The 25,757-nt window shown below is 42.6% G+C and overlaps 1 protein-coding gene across 4 annotated transcripts in view; it reads left to right on the top strand.

Moving 5' to 3' along the window:
• Window positions 1–1,233: 1,233 nt before the first annotated feature.
• The window catches only part of usp10 (ubiquitin specific peptidase 10), a 38,243-nt gene continuing 13,719 nt past the window's right edge, over window positions 1,234–25,757 (top strand). The window contains exons 1-9 of one of the 4 annotated variants that reach the window (XM_083650959.1): window positions 1,234–1,432; window positions 14,875–14,943; window positions 17,513–17,558; window positions 17,975–18,034; window positions 20,589–21,845; window positions 23,806–23,897; window positions 24,486–24,595; window positions 24,715–24,773; window positions 25,024–25,127. In XM_083650959.1, coding sequence (XP_083507085.1) covers window positions 1,412–1,432; window positions 14,875–14,943; window positions 17,513–17,558; window positions 17,975–18,034; window positions 20,589–21,845; window positions 23,806–23,897; window positions 24,486–24,595; window positions 24,715–24,773; window positions 25,024–25,127 — 1,818 coding nt within the window. In that variant the 5' untranslated portion in view covers window positions 1,234–1,411. Of the gene's footprint in view, window positions 1,433–14,874; window positions 14,965–17,512; window positions 17,559–17,974; window positions 18,035–20,585; window positions 21,846–23,805; window positions 23,898–24,485; window positions 24,596–24,714; window positions 24,774–25,023; window positions 25,128–25,757 lie in introns of all 4 variants that reach the window. The other 3 variants (XM_083650958.1, XM_083650957.1, XM_083650956.1) reach the window with 3 other exon arrangements.

Raw genomic sequence — 25,757 nt, 5'->3', positions numbered from 1 at the left:
GCTTCCGGGTTTGGATAGTTTTTCCTGTGGGACTACTCGCTCACCTGTCCTCTGCCACGCCCACTAGTTGCGATGCAGTTTATGCTGTAATTTTTATTTTTAATGACTGTAGGCCTACATTACTACATTTGTCATTGAGAGGACACGGCAGTGTTAGTAGTAGTAGAGCGGAACCGTCGCTTCGTACTTGCACGGTTGAAATCAACAAATCAGTGCAGGCGAAGTAGTCTGGCGTAGGCCTACATTGTGAAACTTTCACGCAACTTTAAATTATTGGTTGAAACTGAGGTGAAACTAAGTTGCAAATGATTCACATGGTAGTCCTCTGTACCACACTTGAAACTTGTCTGAAACTCAGCTGCAACATTTGCAAAACAATCAACTTTGTGAAACGCAGATAGATGGCTGTCTTTCAAGAAAGTAGCCAGCCTGAGCCCGGAGAAAACCCGATACAACACATCCGAATTGAGTAGCGAGAGAAAGGAAAAACAATACGACATTACCAATCTAGCTATCTCGTTTTAGTGAAACAAACTACCGTGTTGCATGCATGACATGAGACTTGGTTATGTTTTAATTGCTTTGCAATTACAATTTGCTTTCAAGTTGCATGACATTGACAAATATGTTTAATCCAATTTGCAACCTGCGAAACTTTCACCGTGTAAAGCCAGCCCATTTCATTCATTCATGTCAAACACTTTATGGTCAGTTTCAGTTTGGTCGAAATAGCTAAAGTTAACACAGACATCAACTTCACTAGAAATAATAAATAAAATAAATGCACAAAAGTGTACATGAATTGTTGGTTCAAGTTGAGCTCAACTTTAGAGAAGGAAAATTTGCGATTCATTCCCGAACCCGGACGTAAACGCACACGATGAAGTTCACTACAATAGTCCACGATGCGTTTTCCGGTTCAGATATCCCTTTCAAAATAAAGCTAATTTGAAATTGGACAGTCTCTAGTCTATGTTTTCTCTATTATAGTCCATTTAAAAAAGAACTCAATAGGTAAAACATGATGGTACTGATGCTGCCGAGACACCGAATGTTCCCAGATTTGAGCAAGGGGTATCTGAAGGCAAGGATGAAGACTTTAATTGTGAAGTCGATGTCAGTATTCTTTGGGCTCAGGCTGCACTACTTGACTACAACCGACCGCGCGCTGGGCTGGCTAGCAAGCGAGGAAGATGCTACTGCTAGACAGAAATGGCGGTGACGGCAAGGGAAGCAGCATGACGTGCTGATGCATTATAAGGATCTAAAACCACGATTGACAGGACATTGATGGGAGAATGACAATGATGTCGAAGTAGGACACCTATTGTAATTGTTATTACAAACCTACAACACCTTCCCGGGAGAGTTTTCGTCTTGTCAGTGGAGGAGAGAAAATCTCACCGGGAGCATGGCTTCTTACAGCAACCAGGTAGCTAGCACGTTAGCCTACAAAACAACTCTGCACGCTGTTATCTAACGTTATATATGACTCTTAACTGTTCATTTCTAGAATAATTTGACCCAAAACAGTGCTTAACTGTAGCTGCATTTTGGTTATGCGTGCGTGTTTTTAATCTCAAACGTCACGTTAGTCGTGTCATTGTAACTAAAATTAACGTTACTGAAAAGTGCTTGCTAATGCTCCCCTAAGCACCGAAAAGCCAATTTCCCCATTGAAACACCACCAGCATGGTAACAGGCCCGAAGTACCTCCATTCAAATTAGCCAGTGGTAGTGCAGTTCATTGGGAAATGACAGCTTCATTTAGCTAAACAATTAGAACTTGTGCTTTATCTAAAGACAGCGACACTTAGGTGTGAGATCTCACAAGTGTCATTTGTTTGAGTAACGTAATGTTTGGTGAGACAACTGCTGCGTGTATGTCCATGGCCCACCTGCTCAGTTCTGCGACAGGCCTTGCCCAAGTGCCTAGTTTCATAACTGATAATGCTAAACCGAAGTGCAAATGAGCTCCAGTCTTGTTAGTCTGAAGAAACTGTCACAATTTTGTGAAATATTTTGGATTGAGTCTACTGTTTCTAAGCAGTTGTGAACTGGGGTGTATAATCTTATCCTGTTATGTTAGCACTTAGCCAGCTAGCAGGATTGGACAGGTGGTGTGGCTACAGTTAACAGACAGTCGGCTAGCTGGTTAACGTTAGCTAAAAAAAATGCGACAGTGTGGGCCTTCGTTGATAGGGAATATGTATTATTTGATCTCGAGATGATTCAGAAATCGGGTTTCGAGCTTACACGCTGCTGGGTGAGTGCCAGTGCTAACGTTATATCCACTGGTGCAACTTAGCTACCCAACGTTAGCAAGTTAGCTATTATTTCTAAGGAAGTTGGCAATCATGTGGGCAGGCCCATTTTGAGGTCCATGCAGGCGCAGGCATACCATGTCATAAGTTCCCAGTTGTTCACTAAAGTAACGTTACTGTATCACGTTTAAACCCAGACAGAATACTCGAATTGAAGTAAGTCATTTAGCTAAATGTCGCTGGCCTCGTCACATGCTGCAGGACTACTGGCTCGCAACGGGTTCAAAAGCTAGGTGACAAATCAAGATCCACAATCGACCACAGCTAGGGAAACCTCATGGAAGTCCTCTTCTGCATGCTTTTACACTTCTCCCTGAAGTTGGAGACTATTCCCATTAGTTTACGGTCCAAAGTCGGACGCTGACTAATAATGGGAAAAGCAATCGCCACTTCTTTAAAACAAGGTTGCATGTTTAAAAAAAAAACAAGGTTGCACGTAAAAAAAAAATACTACATGACTCTTTGTCTAAGTGAATATGTGACATGTCACGTGAATGATCCAATGCCTAATCAGGCCATCATGTCAGTGAATTTCTAATTATCCAATCACATGGTTTTCTAGTTAACGTTACTTGAGTAACTGAGTTATATTTTACATTCCATTTTCCCTGGGAACATGGAATTCACCACGGGAATTACTCTCTGGAAATTTTGATAAAGATATGACACTGACAGCTAAAGGCCAATGCAAATAATGCAGCTGTGCTCCATTATTTGCATTTATAGTAGTTAAATAGCCCAATGTCCATTTGTGGATGGTTGGCAGAATTAAGTTTGTTCTGTCAGAAGAACAGTGAAGCATTCTGTTGTGTTCTTGCAATATGCCAACAGCAGTTTGCTAATACGGTAATAATTTTCAAACTGCCACAGTGATATAGCTTATTGTCAATTAATTTGGTTGCTTTGTGTGAATTGTGTACATAAGCTATTTGGATATTCGGTCATTGGGGTAGGTATTCGGTAGGCCTTCACGATATGAGGAAAATATGTGATAACATTGTTCAATATTGCGATGACGATATGACTTGCGATAAATAGATATTGAAATATGTCTTTCTGCTGAAATACTGCTAACATAGACCCCAAACATTGAATAGCCTATGACCACAAGCTCTCGGTTACCGACTCAAGTTGAAACTACACTGTTTGAGCTTTGGCGGAGGAGGGGTGGAGCACACCGCTGCAAGGGAATAGTGTGCACTTGATTTACAACACAAGACAAAACGATCACATGCTGAGTGTGAATTGAGTTGAGAATTGAGTGTGAAATTATTTTTGTTATTCATTGCGTTTCAGGCAGTCTTTGCGATGTGTTTATTGCGCATGTTCATATTGCAAAAATACGATTTATTGTTGTGCAGCCCTAGTATTCGGTTTTCTATTCTGTAATTCAGATATTTGTTTGTTTTTTCATGCAAAATGTAGGCGCGACATGTGTTTACTTTCTTTTTTAATGGCGGACGAACGTAACCGGGTGGCGGCCTGCGGGAATTGACAAAACGTCAATGAGACCGCGTTGGGACATGGACGCATTCATCACCGCAAATCAGTCTTTACTCTTTTTTTCGTTTTCTATTTTTATAACGTCGTTGACGTACCAAACCAACCCAGTGGACATAAATCTATCCTTTCTGATGGCTCACTGTGGCTGCAATTAAGTCCTCCCCAAATCCCTAGTCAAACTTACAGCACACAGACACACTGCCTATCTTATCTAGTAAAGGCTGTGTATGTCTGTATGTCCTTCGCATATTTCGAGAACCGTTCGTCGGATCGACTTCAAACTTGGGGAGTGCACTTAGTAGGGGGTCCTGACTGAGTGCAGTGTGGGGGGAAAAAGTGCCCACAGGGGTGCTACAGTGATATTTAACAGACCAATCACAGCTCCGCTGCTATGACATCATCTTACATAGACCAATCACAGCTCACGTTGCTATGACATCACTAATGAAGTCTAAATCACTGTTTTGTCCGTCTTCTAACTTGGCAGTTGTGCAGCTGGGGACCTGCGAAAAGTGCAGTGTCGAATTTTGTGCAATTCAACCAATCGGGGTGAAGAGCGGGGAGAGCATGATGTGTGAATGGGCGAAGGGGCACTGCACTACAGGCACTGCCAAGGTTTTCCATAAGTGCCAGCTAAATGGCCGGACATTAAAACATTCCAGCTGGCTACTTTCTTACTGTCACAATAATGCAACCGCCACAACCGTGCTGTGTTATTGTGTGTAATTCAGAGGTGTCGCTTTGTGAGATGCCTCTAGTTTCCCAGGTGGGCGGTGTTTGGACTTTCAGGCCAATCACAGTGCTTAAACATGGCAAAAGGTGTTGAATCACACCACAGCGCTTCCCACACAGCTCAGCCCCCTCCCTCCGCTGCGAGCGGAGACTGTTTGGCGTGTGACGTCAGCTATCCCCCTCCCCCAAGCTGGCTACTGTTTTCATCCAGCTGGACATTATATGCACGCACTAGAGCAGGGGTCTTCAACCTTTTTCAGCCCAACGACCCTCTTGATTGATGGAGAAACAGAGCAGGGAACCCCTACGATTTAAAAATGAAATTGTCTTGCATTTTAAGCGTGGCCTATGATAGCATTTATATTCCAGTGCACACCAGGATATCAGGATTGACACTTATTGTTATTAATATATTACATTAAAAAGCAAGAAGGAGCGAACGTGTTTCGCATTATTGCTTCATCAGATTCGCTTCATTTTTGTCAAAAGTAGCTTATTATTGCCTACTAATGCTTGGAGTTTGCCCAATATTATTATTTTTCGTCTAAAATACATTTTTTAAATTTTCACAAACTACTTTGGACTAAAATCGGCGGACCCCCTGCAATCCCTCACAGACCCCCTGTTGAAGATCACTGCACTAGCGGAAATCCTGTACTCCACTAGTAATACAGTATATTCATTTCTATAATCCTTTTCAGTCATTTACTATATATAACTACTGTGTACACGTTTCTCCCCCAACAGCGGCATAGACTGGCAGAGCAACGTGAAACCGGGTAATAGCTGGGTAATAACTGGGTAATAGCTGTGCAAATGGGGCTCTTCCCAAAAATCCTTTTTAATTGAACTCTACTTGAGGCAGAAGTAGGAACACATTAGAGCTGTGTCCATAAAATGTGTTTATTTTGGCAGTGGCACACACCGCAACATCCTGGGTTCAAATCCAGCCTGGGGCCCTTGTTGTATCCCATCCCTCTTTCTCCCATCTTTTCTGTCCCTCTATTGAACTCTCTCCAAATAAGCAGAAATACCATCATAATAATCATAAAGAGGTGCACCATGTGCAAAACATATGACACCAATGGAAAGTAGGCATACTATAGCTCTATCACATGAGTAACTTCTAAACAGCTGAAGTTCAGTCTCGATTAGCTGAAAGTGGTGGCTTTGGATGAGCTTGTAGGCTCAGCACCACAGCCATTGCCTGTCTATAGCCCGTTATCACAGAATACCTATTGTCTTTCTTAAATTAATTGTAACGCTGATCATCTTTTCTAGTAACATGGTTATTGATTTGCGAGAGCTGCCAAATAGTTTTATGCCACAGTCAGACTAATTGTAATACATCGCAGAGTTTTCATTTAGCATACCATTTAATTAACGAGCTTGCTGCAAAAGGTTTAATTGAATGTACACTGGTCTGTACAAGTGTGAAACCTTACATATTATCTCCGAGAGGGCTAAACATTAACCACTACTGATGAGCACCCTGGCGTGGCTTGTTAGGATCTCTAGGGCTGTCATGCTGCGAGGGTGATCTTCAGCCTTTGGTCACGTGCTGCTGAACTTCCCAGGCCATTGTGTCGCACACATTCTGAATCGCACCTGCATGATGGGGCATGTAGAGTAGGACTCAAGCCCAGGGCCTAAAATTCATGTTGCAAATTGGGGGGGGATTTCCCCCCTTATATGCTTCACATAGGGGGGATTTATACACTTTGGGGGGAGAGGACACTAGGGATGGGGCATTTCTAGCAAAAACGCTATTCGAAATTCACTGGGCCAAAGTCGACGTTTCGTCAAAATTCGTCCACCCCTAAAAAATATATATATATTTTGCCCCCCAAGTCAAATGTTATATGATATTAGGGCTGCTCAATATTCCCTATTTTCATATCGTCCAATCATGGTCATTAGAGATTGGCGATAGATGATCAAATCGCCATAATCTATTAATTGGCCGCCATTTTAATTATTATTATTATTATTGATAAAGAGACCTATTCCTGTTTAATGGCATTAATAATTTGGAGGGGAAAAACAATCGATCGTAATATATTATTGAATACAGCAAAGAAGATCAAACGTAGATTATGCGTTTATAGGAGAAAAGATGAAAGAGACCGGCCATGCATGTGTTGTGAAGCCGCCTCGCGCTTGCTGAAACTCTTCATGAAGCTTTTCCTGCGGTCTCCTTTTTCATGTTCATTTTGGATGATTTAACATCGGCTGTAAGGTAACGTAACTGTTGCACACTTCATAGCAAGTGTGCAAGTAGTACGGAGGCTGCTCAGGCTGCAGTCAACTTTGGAACGAGAACGCCATGTTATTCACAGGTGTGTGTACGGCTGCAGAGAGAACACGGAAAACGACACAACCACTTCCATTTCTAGCCTTAAAAATAAAGGCACGCAGTGCAAAATAAACTTAAATCACTCATAGCGCCGCGGCTCTGTGCAGGCATTTAGCGGAGGAATACGGTAGTTCTACGGTTGGGAGGAAATGTAGTGCCAAATGAGAGGGCTGTTTGACGGTAAAGTAAAGCGCTGAAAATTGTCAAAATAGAGCATACATGTACACTAATATTGATTTGTTTAGATGGGCGTTCTTTTAGGTGGCTAAGTTACGTTTTAGTAGCTCTTAGTAGCATCTGAGCCTGATGCATTGAGAGTGCCCGGATCTCCAAACAAGGTGCGTGATGGGTCCAGAGTGCTTTACCTAGTACACTGACTGTATGCAAGTACCTCATAGGACCACACTTCAAACAAACCCAACTATCCCTTTAACTACACATGGGTGGCAGAGCTCCATCTTACAGACTGATTTCATTCAAGCGTTAATTCCATTTCCTGTCCGACGTTTTGGGCTGGAGCTGCGTTAGCAGCACTGCTCCCACTAACTGCTAGCTGGACAGGTCTCTAGTTGACAGGCGCAGTCTCGAGACACAGAAACAGACACACACTTTTCTTCACCAACAGAAACGTTACACTGCATGGTGAATTGAAGTTGAGTTGATAATTTGGACTATATTGTTTATGCATCTTCAGTTCATCTTCGATTTGAATTTTCTAATATTTAAAAAAAACATTGTTATATTTAAAATAAATTCTAATCCTGTTCTGAATTTATTCTTTCTTTTTATATATTTTTGCATAACTATTCACCAACATGCAGGAAATTAAGTGTCTGATACTCAAAATCTCATGGAGGACCCAAAAAGTTAACGTTTTGTAGCATTGTCACAGCAAGTTACATTTGACAAATGAGCAGCTTATCTCACTTTAAATGTCAAGTCACTGATATTCTCAGCCAGTTGGCCTGAAACTTCAACTTGTCTTAGTTTGGAGTGCTGCTTCACCTAGTAATGTAACCATTGTCTGTCTGAGGTTCCGGACGGCGTAATGTGACTGTCGTTTCTTGCGCTACAATGGCGATCCGATAAATAATCGGCCGATATGGGCCATTTTACGTTATTGTTTATTATTCAGATAATGAAATTTTAGCCGATATTACGAAGCCAACTTGGCTTTGGTTTGTCTTGGCAGCGCAGCCAGAGTGCAGCTTGTTGTCGCACTCGTGACATCAGACAGCAGCTGTCCCTCCACTCGTGACATCAGACAGCAGCTGTCCCTCCACTAGTGACATCAGACAGCAGCTGTCCCTCCACTAGTGACATCAGACAGCAGCTGTCCCTCCACTAGTGACATCAGACAGCAGCTGTCCCTCCACTCGTGACATCAGACAGCAGCTGTCCCTCCACTAGTGACACCAGACAGCAGCTGTCCCTCCACTCGTGACATCAGACAGCAGCTATCCCTCCACTAGTGACATCAGACAGCAGCTGTCCCTCCACTAGTGACATCAGACAGCAGCTGTCCCTCCACTCGTGACGTCAGACAGCAGCTGTGCCTCCAGTTACAGCCTAGAGGCAAAAGATGTCCCCGCCATGGCCTGCCGTGTGGCTGTTTTTCCACATGTTTTGCAAGGGTTCAGAGAGGAGGGGAAAAGTCTGAGCTGGCCTTACATGGGGGTGAGGGGCAGCGGCGTTGGTTTTCGTTAATGTTATCCGATGTGGCTAGCTAGCTATCGTTAGCCGGCCAAGGCCCAGTCCAGCAGACAGCAGTGGCTGCAGGCAGCGGGCCTGCCGTTGTAGCACTCCCCGCTCGACAAGTGAACCGCTTGTTGTGGCTAACGTACCCAAATTAAAAACCACTTTATACTCCCAGACTGAGTCCAGGTTTCTGAGGGACGGTCACCCTCTTCGCTTCAGAACTGCGCACAAAGGTTCAGTGATGTTTAGATTTGGTGATGGGAAAGGGCATGGAATGCATTTAGCTTCATCCCTCCCCGTGTTTGTGAAAACCACTCCTGAATTTATTTAACAGCATCATCATCATCTTGGAATATTGGGAACATTGAGGGAAGAGTGTTGTTACTGTGTTGGTGCTGTAAAATGGTCCGTTATACGACCATGTAGACTGTAGAGCAATCCTCAGATAATTGACTCCTATCCCACAAGACTGCCACAGCATTACAGAGCCACTATGTCTTAACAGTTGGCAACAAACACAGTGGGTTGAAGGCATCCATTGAATTTTCCCAAACTGAATGTAGGGAAATTGGTAAAAAACAATCAGACCATATGACTTTTTGGCTATGCCAGTAGGTGGTGCAGCTGAAGCTGGCAACCAGTCCCCAAGAATGTGCTCTGTCCCATCATGGTAAACAAGTTGAACTGGAATATTTACCTCTGCCAACGGATTTGGCCGGGAGAAAACATGTTTCTCACCGCTGTTTGTCCGCAGGATATCTTAAAAAGTTAATGGATTTGCATGAAACTTTGTAGGAAAGTAGGTCATGGGTATTGTATAGTTTGTATAATTGTATAGCTTGTTTTGACTAGTGCAGTGGCCGTTAGTCCTGCTGTTGCACAGTGCTGATCACTTTTTTTTATTCAAAGTTTATATTGAACGTGTCCAAATTGCACCAAATCCGACACTGCACTTCCTCGGGTCCCCAGCAATACACCTGCCAAATGTGAAGTAGGGCTGCAAGTAACGACTATTTTGATAAGTCGATTATTTAGCTATATCGGCTTTAAAATTTAGCTTGAGGTCGTTTTAGGCATGTGCTAACTAACGATAAAGACAATGAATAAAGATGAATACTTCATTCAAAAATATGTCCAATGAACTTTGTTTATGTCCTACTTCTGATACAAAAAAAAATTCAGTGAGGGCTGTCGCTTGCTGTGGACTGCATTTGATATAAAAAGACAAACGCAAAACGGTAATACTCTTTTTTACTCCAAACTCCAGTTTTCCATAAAAATATATGTATGTTTATTTTTTACTCTTGATTCTAGAATCCTGTGTAGATATTTGAATGCACATTGAAATGCACTTAAAATAAATGTTGCCCCTCTATATATATACAGTTTCACGATAAATGGAGATATGAGTTATTAGATGTGACGTGAGTTATTATGGCTGTCACTTCAGCTTAGGGCTGGGCGATATGGCCTCTAAAGAATATCGCGATGTTTTTCGGCTATATCGCGATACACGATATATATCTCGATATTTTTGAAATCTCTCATAAATGCTCAATTTAACCCTTCAGGGTTCATACACATTTTGACCAATGGATTTCCATGACTTTTCCATAAGTTCTTAACCTGTATTTTATGCACACCTGGGGTAAAAAAGAAGAAAGGGCAGATAGTGAGCAAAGATGGATGATTTAATATTCCATAGCTCTGACCTACGCAAATCTGACATCACTGTGAACACAAACAACACTTCTGAATATGATTGTTTTAGTAAAGTGTATCACTCAATAGTCAATACAAAAAATAATGGCTTTTATAGAACCGAAAGCCTAGCTGCTTAGTCTGCAGATAAAACATAAAAAATTACATTTAGACTCTGTGGCTTTATTGGCATGACGGCAACATATAAGCGGTCTGAATTTTGCATTGGGGCCAGTTCTATAGTGGGGAAAGCCTCACTGTATACGCCATCATATGTGTCGTTTCACTTTTGACTGAAAAATGATGCCTCTAGTCTAGATTAAAGAAAATACACGCATGTGATGTTGACTTTTACAGTATGTAGGCTATGTGCGCATTCGTTTTCCTTATAGATCATGACTGCCCTGCAGCTAGCTACGTTAGCTTGCATGTAACGTATTAGCGTTAGTTGCTTTTGGAGACAAACCCTGGACGTTTCATTTTGAGTAATGCATGAGGTTCTCTATGGTTTACGCCAGCTCTGGGAGTATGAAGTGCTTTAAATGCGGGGATTTTGGTCACAACAAGCTTGTGGAGCGCTGCCCTGCAACTAGGTAGCCTAACCAGCTAGCTAACATTAGCCCCGACCACAACAGCTAACGTTAACGCTAAACAAATCCGCTGCCTCATCCCCACGTTTGGTTTAGCGTAACGCCAGCTCAGACTTTCCCCTAATCTCAGAAACCTTGCGGGACATGTATTGCAAATCGCAATAGTGGTTGTTTTGTTATCATTTGAAACTGTCAACAGCTACACTGGAGGCGGCCATGTTTCGCTAACTGCGCCTGCTTGGGTTGGTTGGTGCGGACGGGTGATTTCGAATCGCACATAGGTTAAGGACGGGTGTGTCTGACGCGGTTTGACGCGTTTGACGTATCCATGTGATTCCCCCTCCCTTTTGAGTGTGACAGAGCTCTCGCTTGAGAGGGAGAGCTGGCAAGAGGAAACGTGAAGCGAGTCATGCCGGCGGCTTAAGTTATAAACAATGCGTGACAATTATACTCGAATGTTCGCGATATAGTCATTTCTACATCTCACGTGGCACAAGCCGCGATACATCGAGTATATTCGATATATCGCCCAGCCCTACTTCAGCTTGGTATCAGCAAATATTGTATTGTCGTTGCAATACTGTATCGTGAATGATGAAACGTGTGATTCCCCACCCCTAATGGAAAGACGACACGTGTTGCATCATGATAGTGTAGTGTTTTATTTGTGTCACTGTATTACCACATCAGACCAATATGCAGGCACAGCACAGGCATGCTCCCAAAGGGTTATTGAAAACGTGTCTGACCTTATTTGTAGTGGTGCTGCAGCATTTTCAGGCTTAGCCAAGTTGTCCATTAATAATCTCTTTGCATTCCAATTTGAGAGAGCAAGCAGAGTAGCTTGTGTATTAGCTAGCTGTGTCCCCTATTATGGATCGAGTACATGGCTCACATTTTTAGCAGGGATCACTTTTCAGGTGTTTCATTTTGTGTGTGTTGACTTGCGTATGGGATGATGCAGCCAGGTGGCCACAGTTTGTTACCTCCGCAAGGAGGTTCTGTTTTTTGGTAGGGATGCGATACGATATATCGGCAATCATATCGGTATCGTAATTTTTTAACATATCCGCGTCGGTCCGATGTTGCAATGTTAATATCGGTTATCGTATCAGCCAAAATGTTCACATTGAGAGGGAAAAATGCGATAAAACAAATCTATGATTTCTGGGCTTTTCCAAATGTTTGGAAATAAAGAAATGCATTACTTTTTCGAATTCAGTGTTTACATTTGTTTTTCTGTATGAAAAGAATCTGATTATTAGGGATGCACAGATATGAAAATTTTGGCCGATGCCGATATCTGATATTAACATTGCTGTTATGGCCGATAACCGATATTTACCGATGTCGATATGATCTGTATAAAAACACATTTCTATGATAATAAAATTTTGTAGATACTGAAAAACACATGTAAACACTGAATTTGAAAAAGTAATGGATTTCTTTATTTCAAAAACATTTGTAAAAGCCCATAAATCATAGATTTACTGCATTATTTCATCTCAATGTGAAGAATTTGGCTGATACCGATAACCGATATTAACATTGCAACATCGGACCGATACCGATATGTTAAAAAATGACTAACATCGGCCGATACCGATATGATTGCCGATATATCGTGCATCCCTACTGATTATCATAGAAACTTGTTTTTATACAAACCATATCGACATCGGTAAATATCGGTTATCCTCCATAACAGCAATGTTAATATCGGTTATCGATATCTGCCAAAAATGTCATATCGGTGCATCCCTAGTTTTCGGTGGCGTTTGTCGTTTGTTAGCAGGATTATGGAAAAACTACTGTACCAATTTTCATGAAACTTTGTGGAAGAGTGTAGCACCAGCCAAGGAGCAACCCATTACATTTTGGCGCGGGCAAGGAAGGGGGGCGGTTCTAGTGAAAATTGTTCTGTAGCTAGGGATACAAAGGTTCGGGGTTCGATCATCGGGAAAATTAACGATCAATTACCGATTAATCATTAACAATAAATAAATAAAAAGTCTATGGCAGAAAATACTAAAGAAAGCATGTGGCCCTCAATGAAATCTTTATTCCAAGAGCGTATATCCAACAGCAATCCTCCGCAAAGCGGTTTGTTAAAACAAACAAGACCGAGCTTCTGGATCTAAATGGATCTGCACTCCTCATGTGAACAGGCAGACACATACTGGAGCTTAACTGTCCAGTGCTGCACGCCTGCAGCCTGGTGGTGACAGTCAATGCATCCGCTGAAACACACATGCTCCGCACGGGGGGAAATTGAAATAGTGTTGCACCAACTTCGCCAGCTGGCATAATGCATTCTAAATAGTACATTTTAGTCTTGTCGGTTAACTGTTAATGATCGGTTAACGAGGGTCGGTTGTCAGTCAGCGGGGGGAGAAAATCATTCTCGCCATCCCGAGAGCTCCATAAATATATCGTATATCACATTTTGAAATTGCTCCAGCTCTTCTAACTCTATAATTGCAGGCCCTCTCTCTATAGGCCTAGTGTGTGGTGTGTCGTCACTAAAGTGCGTTGAAATCATACAGATGGCTAATTTGTTGTAATCCACAGTCCAAACGAGCAGCAAGGGCAGCTTAGTGTGGTACGTGTGGCACGCCTGCAGAAAGCAGCAAAGGGACATTCTTTCTGTTGTCATTGTGTTAGCCATCCTGAGGCTGTTGGATTATAGCGGGCTGTTTGTCGCTTGTAGTGCCATTTCAGCACTGTGGGCCCTCGTGTGGGGCCTGCTTTGCAAAGAGTTACATCTGCTTCAGCTGCACTTTCTTTCTCTGTGCCTCCCCTTTCACGTGCCACTGTTTAATGTGCTGGGAGGATTAACCGTGTGGCTAGTGAGTTTGTTTCACCTTTCTCAATTGCTGTGGACAACTACTAGTATAAACGACCAATATACTACTACTACTACTAATAATGTTATTATTATTATTATACAAAACAATAAGGCATGAGAATAATTTGTCCACTCCAGATATGCATCTTGTGTAGTCCCATAAGTTTTGCTGTTTTTAAATAGGAAAGATTGACTCGCAAAAAAAAGACAAAGCCAACAATGATTAGTCAGAGAGAACTCGAGAGGGATTTTTCTGTTTTTGCCGTCAATGGGTAGGAAGTCTTGGTTGGAGCTGTTCAATTACAGTGTAACTGGGATTAGGTTAATTATAGCCAGCAGAGGAAAGCAGGTTATCTTCACAAAGCGATACCAGGCTGAGCCAGAGGGTAGCGTCCCACTGCTCGGGTCCTGAATAGAGGCTTTGCCTACGAGTTAAGATATTGGCGATCAGTACTGATATTGTGGTGGGCCGTCAAAAGAGTGTTTGGTCAGTAACGTGGAACCCCCAACCCCCCGCTGTCCTCTATCTCTCTCCTGTAGTCCTGCATGCAGGGCGGACGTATCACTGCAACCGTAACTCGTAGAGACTCAGGGATTGGATTCGGGGTGAAAAAATACATAGAGGCTTTTAGAGGCATCGCGATCTGACCTTGTCCTTCCGTTTCCCAGAAAATGTCAACAATTCTCTGATTGGATTGGTCGACCTCCCACTATCCAATCAATCTAGGTGCCGTCGTGCATCTGTGTGCCATGCTCATACATCATCACAGTTGCTCGAGTGACATCACAGTTGAACAAACACAGTTGCTCGAGTGACATCACCGATGATATCGCAGTTGCTCAACTGACATCACTGATGAGTCATGACATTACAATTGCTCAAGTGACATCACTGATGACATCACAATTGCTCAAGTGACATCACTGATGACATCACAAATCGTGACTGACACCGAGCCCACAGACAGACCTGACACAGAGCAGACAACGCGCCCACTTGGCCAATTTGAACTAATAAAGATATTATTACAACATCAGGAAAAACAACGACTTGGCATGTGCACATTGTGAAATATGTCTTTCTATTGGACTAATGGCTATATTAATTTCTTCCCACAGTACATCTTCGGGGAATTCAGCCCTGATGAGATCAATCAGTTTTTTGTGACTCCACGATGTTATGTTGAGGTAAGGAGCTGGGTTAGAAAGGTAAATATAAAATTCTTTGAAATGTGAGAAAAACATGTACGGTATGTTAAATTCTGTGTGTATCATTTTAACATCAATGAATCACCACTACAACAAGTTGTTACTATAGTTATAAACAGAGAAACACTTACATTAGTACCACTGGCATGAAATGGAGGCATCGATCATGGTCTCAATTGTTTACATTTATACCAAGGTAAGACTATTAATTTGACAGTGATATATTGATGTTAAGGGCATATTCACACATGCCTAGTCCGCTTCCTTGTTTCGGACCAGATGCGAGAAGGATACATTCGCCCTGTTGAGAATCGGTCCCTATGACAGAAATAGTGGACTATTTAGTGTGTTCGCCATTCTTTTATAGTGTCCGAATTCTCAACTGATCATTTGATTCACTGTATAGTCCACTATAAAACGCCCACAATGCACAGCGATTTCTAGTGAACAGTACATTTTCACCATGTATCACAATGCAATGCGGTCGTCTTTACCGAACATTTTTAAGCATTGCATCTTGTGATGCAATGATCTTCAGAAAAAAAAAAAAACTGTGTACCGGTAGTGTTCAAAACTAATTAGATCGTTCCCCATATAGTTCACTTACACGATAAACACTACATGGGGAGTAGTGAGTGAGTGAATTCCAAACACGGCGATTGTTTAGTTTTTCAGCTTGTTTGGTTCATTCCAAATAGGGCTGCCAAGACATTTTTTGACGGCTGAAATGATAAGAATGTGTGTGTGTGTTGTGTGTGTGTAGCGTGTGTGTTGGGCAATGTTGTAGCCTACTTCGGTTTTTTCCCGGTCGGGAGGGACCGGTGTGCGTATTTGGCATTGCATAATGGTGCCACCAGATTGCGCATCTGAACAGACCTCCATCATTAGACCCAAAATCCCCAAATCTCAACCGATTACTGTCATTCAACTTGCTCTGTATCCACAAGATCCCCGACCGACATTTCCATGTGCCAAGCTTGCTTCTATCACCTGTCAATCAAAGCCAGCCACCCGGAGCGCAAGAGGCAAGCTGATATGCGTCAATAACAAGCGGTATTTTGACTCCGGTAATTTGGTAAAACTAAAATTAAACCCTCGTCACAACTTCTGCCTACAGTAGGCTACTATAATGGAGAAACATAGCTGTCATGAATAAAATAATAATAAATAGCCTAATGAAGAGGCCGTAATCTTATCACAGAAGTAGCTGCTCTGATGAGACTCGTTGCCATTTGCCATACAAGATGTAAATTGGTCCCGCTTTCAGGACGAAATCTCGGGACACCGAACACTCACTTCCAAATTGTCCCTGTTTTCCACCACAACTAAAACAATAATAATCGTATTATACTGGTTTTTCAGTGCTTACATATCATGTTCTGTCATGTGGAATGAATCCATAATGAGAAAGGTGCGCCGTGAGAAGCAGACAGCAGCCAGGACCTGCAGCGCTACCGGGGATACTGGAATCAAAGCTGCATAGATCATGAGAAGAGGAGAGATATCACTCTGCCCCTAAAATAACGTCTTCTGTTCTGCAAATCATTCCACTTTGACCCGCAAAGGAAGATTGTAAGCAAAAGCATGTATTGGCTTACATTCTGATGCAGGACTTTGTGGGCAAAATGACAATGGAATGATATTAACGGTATAGAAAAAATTATTAGATTTATATTGTGAGCAGAGTGATGCATCTTCCCTTGATCTGATCTCAGCAGAACAGCCAGTGTGCACAGGGACGTTAGAACTGTCAATCATAGTTAAGAAATGCATGCTAATCAAATGGCAAGATCCAACACTGGTCACTGTGGTCAGGTGCCGTCGTTCGTGCGGTGGTCATCCCATCCCCCCCCCCAAAAACAATCCATGCAGTTTCACCAGTCACCAAAACAGGACGTGAAGAATGTTCTTAACGATAAAATGCTGGTCCTCAGCCTATCACGCACAGCGCAGCTGGCAGGTCCTCAGCCTATCACACACAGCGCAGCTGGCACCGGGATCTCGTTTCACCCCAAAATGTGCAAGGCTTCCTGCATTTGGGTTGGATCACGTTCACACCACAAAGGAACTGTACCAGAGTTTGGAACCGCACCGAGACCACCTCTTTCAACAGGTCTCGGTCCGCTTGTTTGGTCCGCTTTTGGTGCGCACCGGAGTTTGATTGCTGCACTCTCAACTGCCCAAATGAACCGCACCAAGGGGGAAAACAAACTAGTGCAATTCAACTGAACCAAACGAGGTATATGTGAAAACGCCCTAAAAATGCTACATGTTGCACTTTTAAAGGTCCATTGCACTGAGATTTATATTTCTCTTCTCGAATACATGGTATAATTTAACAAAGGATCTGTTAATATAAAGTTATCCAAATCATTATAACTGTCACCATTGTGGAAATTTGACTCATGCTTGTTGAAGAAAATCTCTCTCTGGTTGCCAACAGAATCAAACATACAGTACAGGTTTTGCTAGTGTGATCTCCTTGAGAAGATCATTCCAAAGATGTTCTTTTTTGTGATTTCTAATGTTGACTTTCATCTTCTCACAGCTTCCTCCGTTCAATGACAAAGTCTCTTCCATCAGTCAGTCTTCTGGTAAGTCCATTGCACCTACATAAGATTGACAAATAATTTATTTTTGTCACATAAAAAGTTATCGGTATCAACCTACCCTGCCCTCTCTCAGCTGCTGACTAAAGTCATGCTCCTACATGATATCACAATTTCTCAAAGCAGAGTTAGAGTTAAGTCCAGGCTTACCTTAGCTGACATACCTGGCAGGGAGATGCTTTCCACATTTTAATCATTTAATCAGAGATATCATTTAATCAGAGATTCAGATCCTAATAGTTTTTGTCCTTTTTTGTCATAATTTGTAAGGATACATCAAGCCTTATCATACCAAGCCACCACATTTAAAAAAAATGTAATATCGGCCACCTTTCTCTGAGATCGTACGTACCCACTTGCTCATGACGCTATCCTTACCTTGATTTGTATTGATTATTTAGGAAGTTACTGCACTCCTGCTGTACCTTACATTATGGAGTCTATGGGACTGCAGGTTTGCGGTGAGTTGGGGGGGTCTGACACTCTGTGGCTTGACTAGCTGTTGAACTTTTGCTGTAAAACTCAAACCCAGGTTTCAAAAACTGGCGGCTTTCTAAACCTTGCCCCTATATTCTTTCTCTTGCCTGTTGGTACAATCTCTGTAGAGCTTTGCATGCTCGGATACTGTTAAGTATCGTGTCCTCTCTTGTAATGCATTTGCACCACAGCCGGGCTACGAGTTGATTTGAGAATTTGTGTATGAATTTAACAATCCCTCTTGACTAGTCTTACAAGGGCAGTATGGTTTACTGTGATTTGCTAACATCTCTGTACCGAATTAGCCTTCCATTTTTAAGGTTTTAAACTCTGAATGCATTTCACAGTCATGAATTTCAATTTGGATAAACACTAACCGAGGACCTTCTAATCCCGATAGAGGAAGTGAATGTGGTGTGCTGTCTTCTTACCCTCTTAACCATGCCTTGCTGTACCTCAGGGTTTGCAGTTTGGGTGACCAGTCAGCTGTATCATGTTGAAGGGGCACTTGGATGATTTTTAAAAATCTGATTTGCACTTACTAATGTCTTCCTTTTTGTTCACTTCTCTACTTGACGCCTCTCACTGCATAATCATTTCCTGTTGAAGCTGCCATGCAACACGCTGAACTAAATGTTGGACACTGTTGTTGCTTTACATTGTTGAAGCAGTGCCTTGTAAAAGAATTCAAATCCTTTGACTTTTGTTATTTCAGAATGCACTCTGTTATGTATATCGAAGATGAAACCAAACTGAAGAAATGTATATGAACATTAGGGCTGACCCCTAACCACCCCCCCCCCAAAATCGAAGCTTCAATCGTTGCCATGGTAATCGACGTCCAAGTCAGTCAGTGTACGAATGCTTCTTTTATTTCTTTTCTCCCCTCCTATTAGGGCTGCAACAAATAATCGATAAAATCGATTATTAAATTCGTGGGCAACGAATTGCATTATCGATTCGATAGGTTGCTATTCGTTGGTTAGCGGAGCTATATAATTATATATACATTTATATATCTACTACGTCAGACTTGCTGTGTCTGTCGCGCAGCTGGCCACTTCCTGTGTCGCAGACTGACTACGTCACGCGTTGTCTCCATGGAGACGAGACGGGAGCCCCCATGCCGGCGCTAAGATGGCGGAGGCAGCGAAAACTTTCCAACTAAAGTCTATCTAAAGTATGGGAGCACTTCACGTTCTGTCAAAGTAGAACGTGTGTTAGCTGCAAACTACGGGGCTCAGGGCTCAACGAGCAGGGTAAGCTGGTTAACGTTACTACTACAGAACTGTCAATGAGATTAGAGCACTGCACTGCAGTGCTGTGTGATATTGGAGTCACTACACCGTGTCGTCACCACAGCTGAGAATGCACAACATTACCAGAGTTTTTCTTAATTTATCTCCCTGAAGCTTCGAAACTCTAAATAGGATATTCAGCACAGCCCTAATGAACATATAAAATTGAAATAACCGAAAAATCGTGTTTGCATAAACATTTTTTATCATCTGTTACTCAGATCTTGCATTTATATTTAGTGTTTCTGAACAATGTTTACTTTTCAAACTTAAAAAATTTTTTGCTAACAAAACTTACAGAATTTTAAATAAATAAAAATAAATAATACAAGATTTGAATTGAATGTTCTCTGTTGACTTCCAATGCATTTGGACTGGAAAAACAAATTGAAACTGCAGCGTCTTTATTTGCAATTAACCAAAACAAAGCAAAAGGGTTCAATATTTTCATGTACATTTCTACAAATGTCTTCTCAACTTGATAGAGCAGAGCGAGTACTAGAGAGAGTAGGGTACTTTGCATTGAGCTCAGACGAATAAATGCATTTTGGAATAACTTGTACAAAAAGTCAAAGGCTCTGAATACTTTCACAAATCACTGTATATACACATAATGTATATACAGATAAAAATGCCTGCTGGTTACATTGATTTCTTTGCCATATAGCACTCAAACATTTACAAAATGTCATGCTAATGGACAGGAAATTTCTATAATGATTTGTCGTGAATAATGTCTACCAGTGATTCTCAGCTGGTTTTACATGAGGGTTTGGCTTTGTTTACTATGTCTTGACCCAATGTATTAAAAATCAGGACGACAACAACCAAGTTTTTCTTTTTGGAGAAAAGTCAGGACCATTAGGCTTGTGAAATCATTGTAAGTCTAATCATGCGATTGCTGGATATTACTTTTTTTAATCTTATTCATATCTTCATACAATAAATAAGAGTACATTGCTCCCTTTGAACTCTTTACACTTTTGAATTTATTCGCAATATGAATAGCATTCACATAATGGGCACAACAACAGTAGTTGTAGGTGCCAGAAAAGAAACTGCTGACCATGTCAGAATGCTCCCACTTTGACCCCTTTGGGTGATTGATGGCTCACTGGTTGAGAAATGTTGATTTATGCTAAACTCAGCGGCACATCTTGTGTCAAACACAACAGTGTTTTTTATTATATAGGCCCATATATATTTGCTTCTAACTGATTTGAGATGTTATCTGCAGCAGAAGACTATCAGCACATTGAGTTTGGTGTGGACGAGGTGATGGATTCCGAGCATGTTGGGGTGAAGGATCCCCTGTTCAAGGTGTCCAGCACCCTCAACCCCCAGGCTCCAGAGTTCATCCTGGGCTGCCAGTCGCCCCAGATGGCCCAGCAAGCAGCCTCTCCAGCAGCCGATGTCCCAGACGGAAGCCACTTCGACTCACTGGACTGCCCTGACTCGGAGGCCTCAGCCATGGACAATCAACAGGACCAGGCCTGCCAGGACATGGACGGTGGCCCCGGCAGCCTAGGACAGCGAGAGAGGAAGAAAAAGAAAAAGCGGCCACCGGGATACTACAACTACTTGGAAGGTGCACCTGGACACACCAGCAGTAGTAGTGGTGGAGTAGCTGCAGACGGGACACCTGTGACAGCACTGGTGAATGGACATGCACTCGGTGCCCCACACCACGGTGCTGAGGGTGTGGTCGGCAAGGCGTTGTCAGGGGCTGAACTTCCCACCCCTGGCCCTGTCTCCATGGCAACGTCAACGGCTGCAGTGGCAGCATCGAAATTTGCCTCCACACCCACTGTCAATCAGAGGACTTGTGCTAGCCCTGATGACTCTTCTTTGGACTTCACAAGCGGAGCTGCCTCTTTGTTAGATGGTAACAATGCAACTTCCTCATCTTCATCCTCCTCTCAAAGCAGTGGGATGACAGAGGGACCCAGGACTGTAGATCAGCAGCCAGATCATTTGGCTCCACAGAGCCCTGAACTTTTGGATAGCGGCGCACACAGCCCCTGCTCCAATTCGCCTCTTCCTTCTTCGGCTGCTGTGGCCAGCCCTGCTGCCACCACTGCTACTGCTACTACTGAACTGGAGGGGAGCGGGGACGGGGACGGGGACAGCGGGGTGGCCAATGGGCTAGCAGAGCCGGACATTGCTGTCAGTGCAGATGGACACAAAGAAGACTGTGAGACTGGGGAACAGGCTGAGCAGGTCTCCCCAGACTCTGCCGCCCAGCCGCTGGTGGCAGAGCAGGCCACCTCGCCTGCCCTTCCAGCCGCACCTACTGCCAACCTCCCCAAATCCTGGGCTAGCCTCTTCCACAACTCCAAGCCTCTGCCTGGGGGCCCTCAGGCCTTTGTGGAGGTCAAGAATGTTGTGGAAGTTGCTGCTCCCGCCCCTGCTACGCCAGAGCAGCCTGAGAAGGTTGGGGAGGTCAGAAACAGCCCTGTCCACGTATCAGAGGATCCTATGGCCCCTAAACTCGCAGGTAGTATGTCAAGATGCTCACAATATCATTTAAAAAATTGTTAATTTTAAGAATTGTTTTCCAGGCATGCAGCAGTCAGTGAATTGTTGTTAAATTCAGGATTGCCACTTGGTGGCAATCTTGAGACGATTGTACTTTCCTTACTCCCTATGCAACTTATGCCAGAGTAAACATAAAATGTGCAAGGTTTGAAAAGGGTAAAAAAAAAAAAAAATGATGATCGCTGCAGTCCATCATGCTCAATAATGATCAATAATAGCTTATCCTAGGGAAGGTTTTATACATGTTGCTTTTATTTACAAGATATCAAATGAACACTAGGTGGTGGTAGCACATACAGAATAGCTGTTAAATATTGAGTCATTTGTCATATGTATAAGCCACCATAGCTCACTAATGTATTTGTACTGTTCACACAGTGTCATTTGGCTGGGGAAATCCTTTCTAGGCTCACACCTTATGAGCCATATATTCCTATAGCAAAGTTAGATCAGGGCTGTTGAATATTGCTCAAATGAGAAGGTTTCGACTTTTTGGAAGAGGTGGGCACAATGGGGTGTTTCACCATTAGATCAATACATTATTTCAGGGTTCATTTCAGGGTTCAGTTCAGTATCAAGAGACATATGACGGTTCACTCTGCATAATTGAATATAATCAGGACTTTACCTTCATAGCCAGAATTGGAAGATACATTTGTCATACAGGTGTATAACTCCATGAAAAGGAAGGAGAAATAACTGGATAGCCTGGATGATTTTATGGGGACACGGTAGCGTGACACAAATCTTTGGGACACTGGTGCATAATTTGCTATATTTACAAAAAGAGCCAGCCTGGAAACAACAGTAATAGCTTGAACAGTCAGTTAAGGTAAACCAGCTGAATTCAGCCAACTTAGAATTTTCCAAGAGGATTTCTTGAAACATCCCTTTGACCAGGTCGGTCAGGAATGCACACCAGGATGGGAAAATAACTGTAGCCACCAGCCAAATGCTGGTCAATGTTAGCCAATTGGAAAATGGCCAAAGTCAATGGATTTTTCAATCCATCAGCCACTGTGGCCAGTGGCAGAAAAAAGTGAAGTGTTCTGTCTTGTCGTACACATGCATTCACTCTCCCCCACACCCTCTTCTGTTAGAGCACCACACAGTGCTGAGTATTAAAACACCCTCTTCTGTTAGAGCACCACACAGTGCTGAGTATTAAAACAACTTCACAATTACTCTCATCCTGTTTAGCTTGTGCTTTCCACAATACCAGACTTTGGCCTTCAAATTTCGGCTGTGCCATTCAAGTTGTCTTGCCCATAGCAACTGGGACTTTGCATCTCTCTCCTAACAGCAATGTGCAGTATTTGACTTTTGCCTGTTCAGATAAACCTGATTATTGTGCATACTATAGTTATGAACAGGCAGTCACATGTTTCTGCACATACACTAATTGTTAGACAGTTACATGTTTTCTCATGCTACTTGTAGTCTAAAATATGTACTCGCAGCAGCATTGTCACGTGAAAACCTTGTAACTCCAGTTTTGGTGATATGACTTCATGGGCTGATCAAACCCTTTGAAAACCCATTGGCTAAAGTCCGCTTTTGGTAAAGCCGATTTTTATTTGATGGCTTTTGTGAAATGATGTCCACGTTACCATGGGAGCTGTGTTTTGAAGTGACAGCCTCCCTTCCTAGGCGTGGTACAACATATCCTTGCTTCCACTCAGCCAGTCTCTTGTGCCGTTGTCATTTGAGGCAGGAGTGGAAGAAGGGACATTGTTTCTTTTGCAACCAAATGTCATTTTCATGCGATCCGTGAATATCCTGCATCCGCTGCAGAGTCGAGGACTGAGAAGTACATGTGCTCACAAATGATACCTTTTCACCGAGGTGCCCAGTGTTTGTTCTACTTATATGGAGAGATACCTGTTAAAGAAGATCTGTCTATTTGTTTGAATCCCCAGAACTTATTGAGAATGTGAAGTTGATACATAAACCAGTGTCTTTGCAACCAAGAGGACTGATCAACAAGGGAAACTGGTGCTATATCAACGCTGTATCCTTTTATTCATCTTCTTGTTTTTGATTATTCGTCTACAATGGTTTATTTTTAACCCTTCAAAACTGTTTGTTTGCATATTTAGGGGTTAAATGCCCTCGTGCAGTGCCCGCCTAAGAGTGAGATGGGCATTGTGCCATGATAATTCCTGGAAAGCCAGCAAAATTGTATTTAATTTTATTAAAGGACATGGCTAGCTGCAGGCTTGGTATCAATGAGTCATGTTGCCTCGCTATTTTATGGAAAAACTTTCCCCGTGTCCCTTAACAGGAAAAAACGAAACTTCAAAATGTCAAGGTATCTCCTCAAGACATCCTAATTATAATAGTGATGGAAGGCAACTGTGACTACAAGGGTTTCGATATATTAGTCACTGAAGCACTGAAATCAGATTAAGCAGTGCATTGAACTAGAATACAGATAGTTGTTTTTCTTCCTTCAACCTGGGCAAACTTGAGTGTTCCCTTAAGTTGACCCACAGTTTACTAAATAGTTCAATTCAAAGATGGCATTGTGCCATGCATGATATTATAGTAGCTTTGCTTTCCCTACATGCATATTTTCGTACTGACTCTGAGCACTCAGACCCTGCAGGCCCTGATTGCGTGCCCCCCCATGTATCACCTGATGAAGTCCATTCCTCTGCATAATGAAACGCAGAGGCCGTGTACCTCCACACCCATGATAGACAACTTGTAAGTTTTTGTTTGTAAGTTGATATTGAATAAGACATGAAGATGCAGTGCCAAATGCAATTTATAAAAGATGCCTTTTGCCCAGTGACATTGGCCTTTTTCTTGTCTGTCCGTAACAGTGTACGGCTGGTAAATGAGTTCAACAACATGCCTGTGCCATCTAAAGCCAAACAGCAAGGTAAGGTTTTCGACAGCAGCCCCCAAACTACTTTGATGTCACTTTCCATCAGTGTGTCACTAATGTCCACGTTACCATGGGAGCTGTGTTTTGAAGTGACAGCCTCCCTTCCTAGGCGTGGTACAACATATCCTCGCTTCCACTCAGCCAGTCTCTTGTGCCGTTCATCATTTGAGGCAGGAGTGGAAGAAGGGACATTGTTTCTTTTGCAACCAAATGTCATTTGTAATTTGCTCTTCTGTGTCTACAGCTGTTGGCGAGAAGATGATGAAAGACATTCGGCCTGGTGTACCTTTTGAACCGACTTACATTTATAGGCTCCTCACTCTAATCAAGTCAAGTCTCTCTGAGAAGGTAGGCTGTGCTGCATCAGGAATCTCTGCAAACTGAGTAATGGCGTGTTGCACAGGCTTTTCTTACCACACTCTTTGAATAGGTGTTCTGGAACGGACAGTCACTGAAGGGAATGTTCTTCAAATGTTTTTCAGAATCCCACATTTTGCATAGTCTGGAACAGAATTTGGGTCAATCCTGATTCTTTTTTTTTTTTATGCCTACGCCGGCGATAGCCGTGGCCAGAAGAATTATGTTTTCGGGTTGTCCATACAGACCTATGTCCGTCCGTACTTCCGATGCTCGTTAATGCGATAACTCAGGAATGCCTTGGCGGAATTTCTTCAAATTTGGCTCAAACGTCCACTTGGACTCAAGGATAAACTGATTTGATTTTAGTGGTCAAAGGTCACTGTGACCTCACGACCGCCCGTATCGTTGATGCGATATATCAGGAATGCCTTGAGGGAATTTCTTCAAATTTGGCTCAAACATCCATTGCACTCAACAATGAACCGATTAAATTTCGGTGGTCAAAGTTCAAGGTCACTGTGACCTCACGATATCTCAGGACCGCCTTTACAGAATTCAATCAAATTTGGCTCAAACATCCACTTGGACTCGAGGATGAACTCATTCGATTTTGGTGGT

This window comes from Poromitra crassiceps, assembly GCF_964638095.1.
Source record: "Poromitra crassiceps genome assembly, chromosome: 14".
NCBI classification, from domain to species: Eukaryota; Metazoa; Chordata; class Actinopteri; order Beryciformes; family Melamphaidae; genus Poromitra; species Poromitra crassiceps.
Note: the sequence above shows the minus strand (reverse complement) of the source record. Positions and strands in the feature narration are given on the sequence as shown.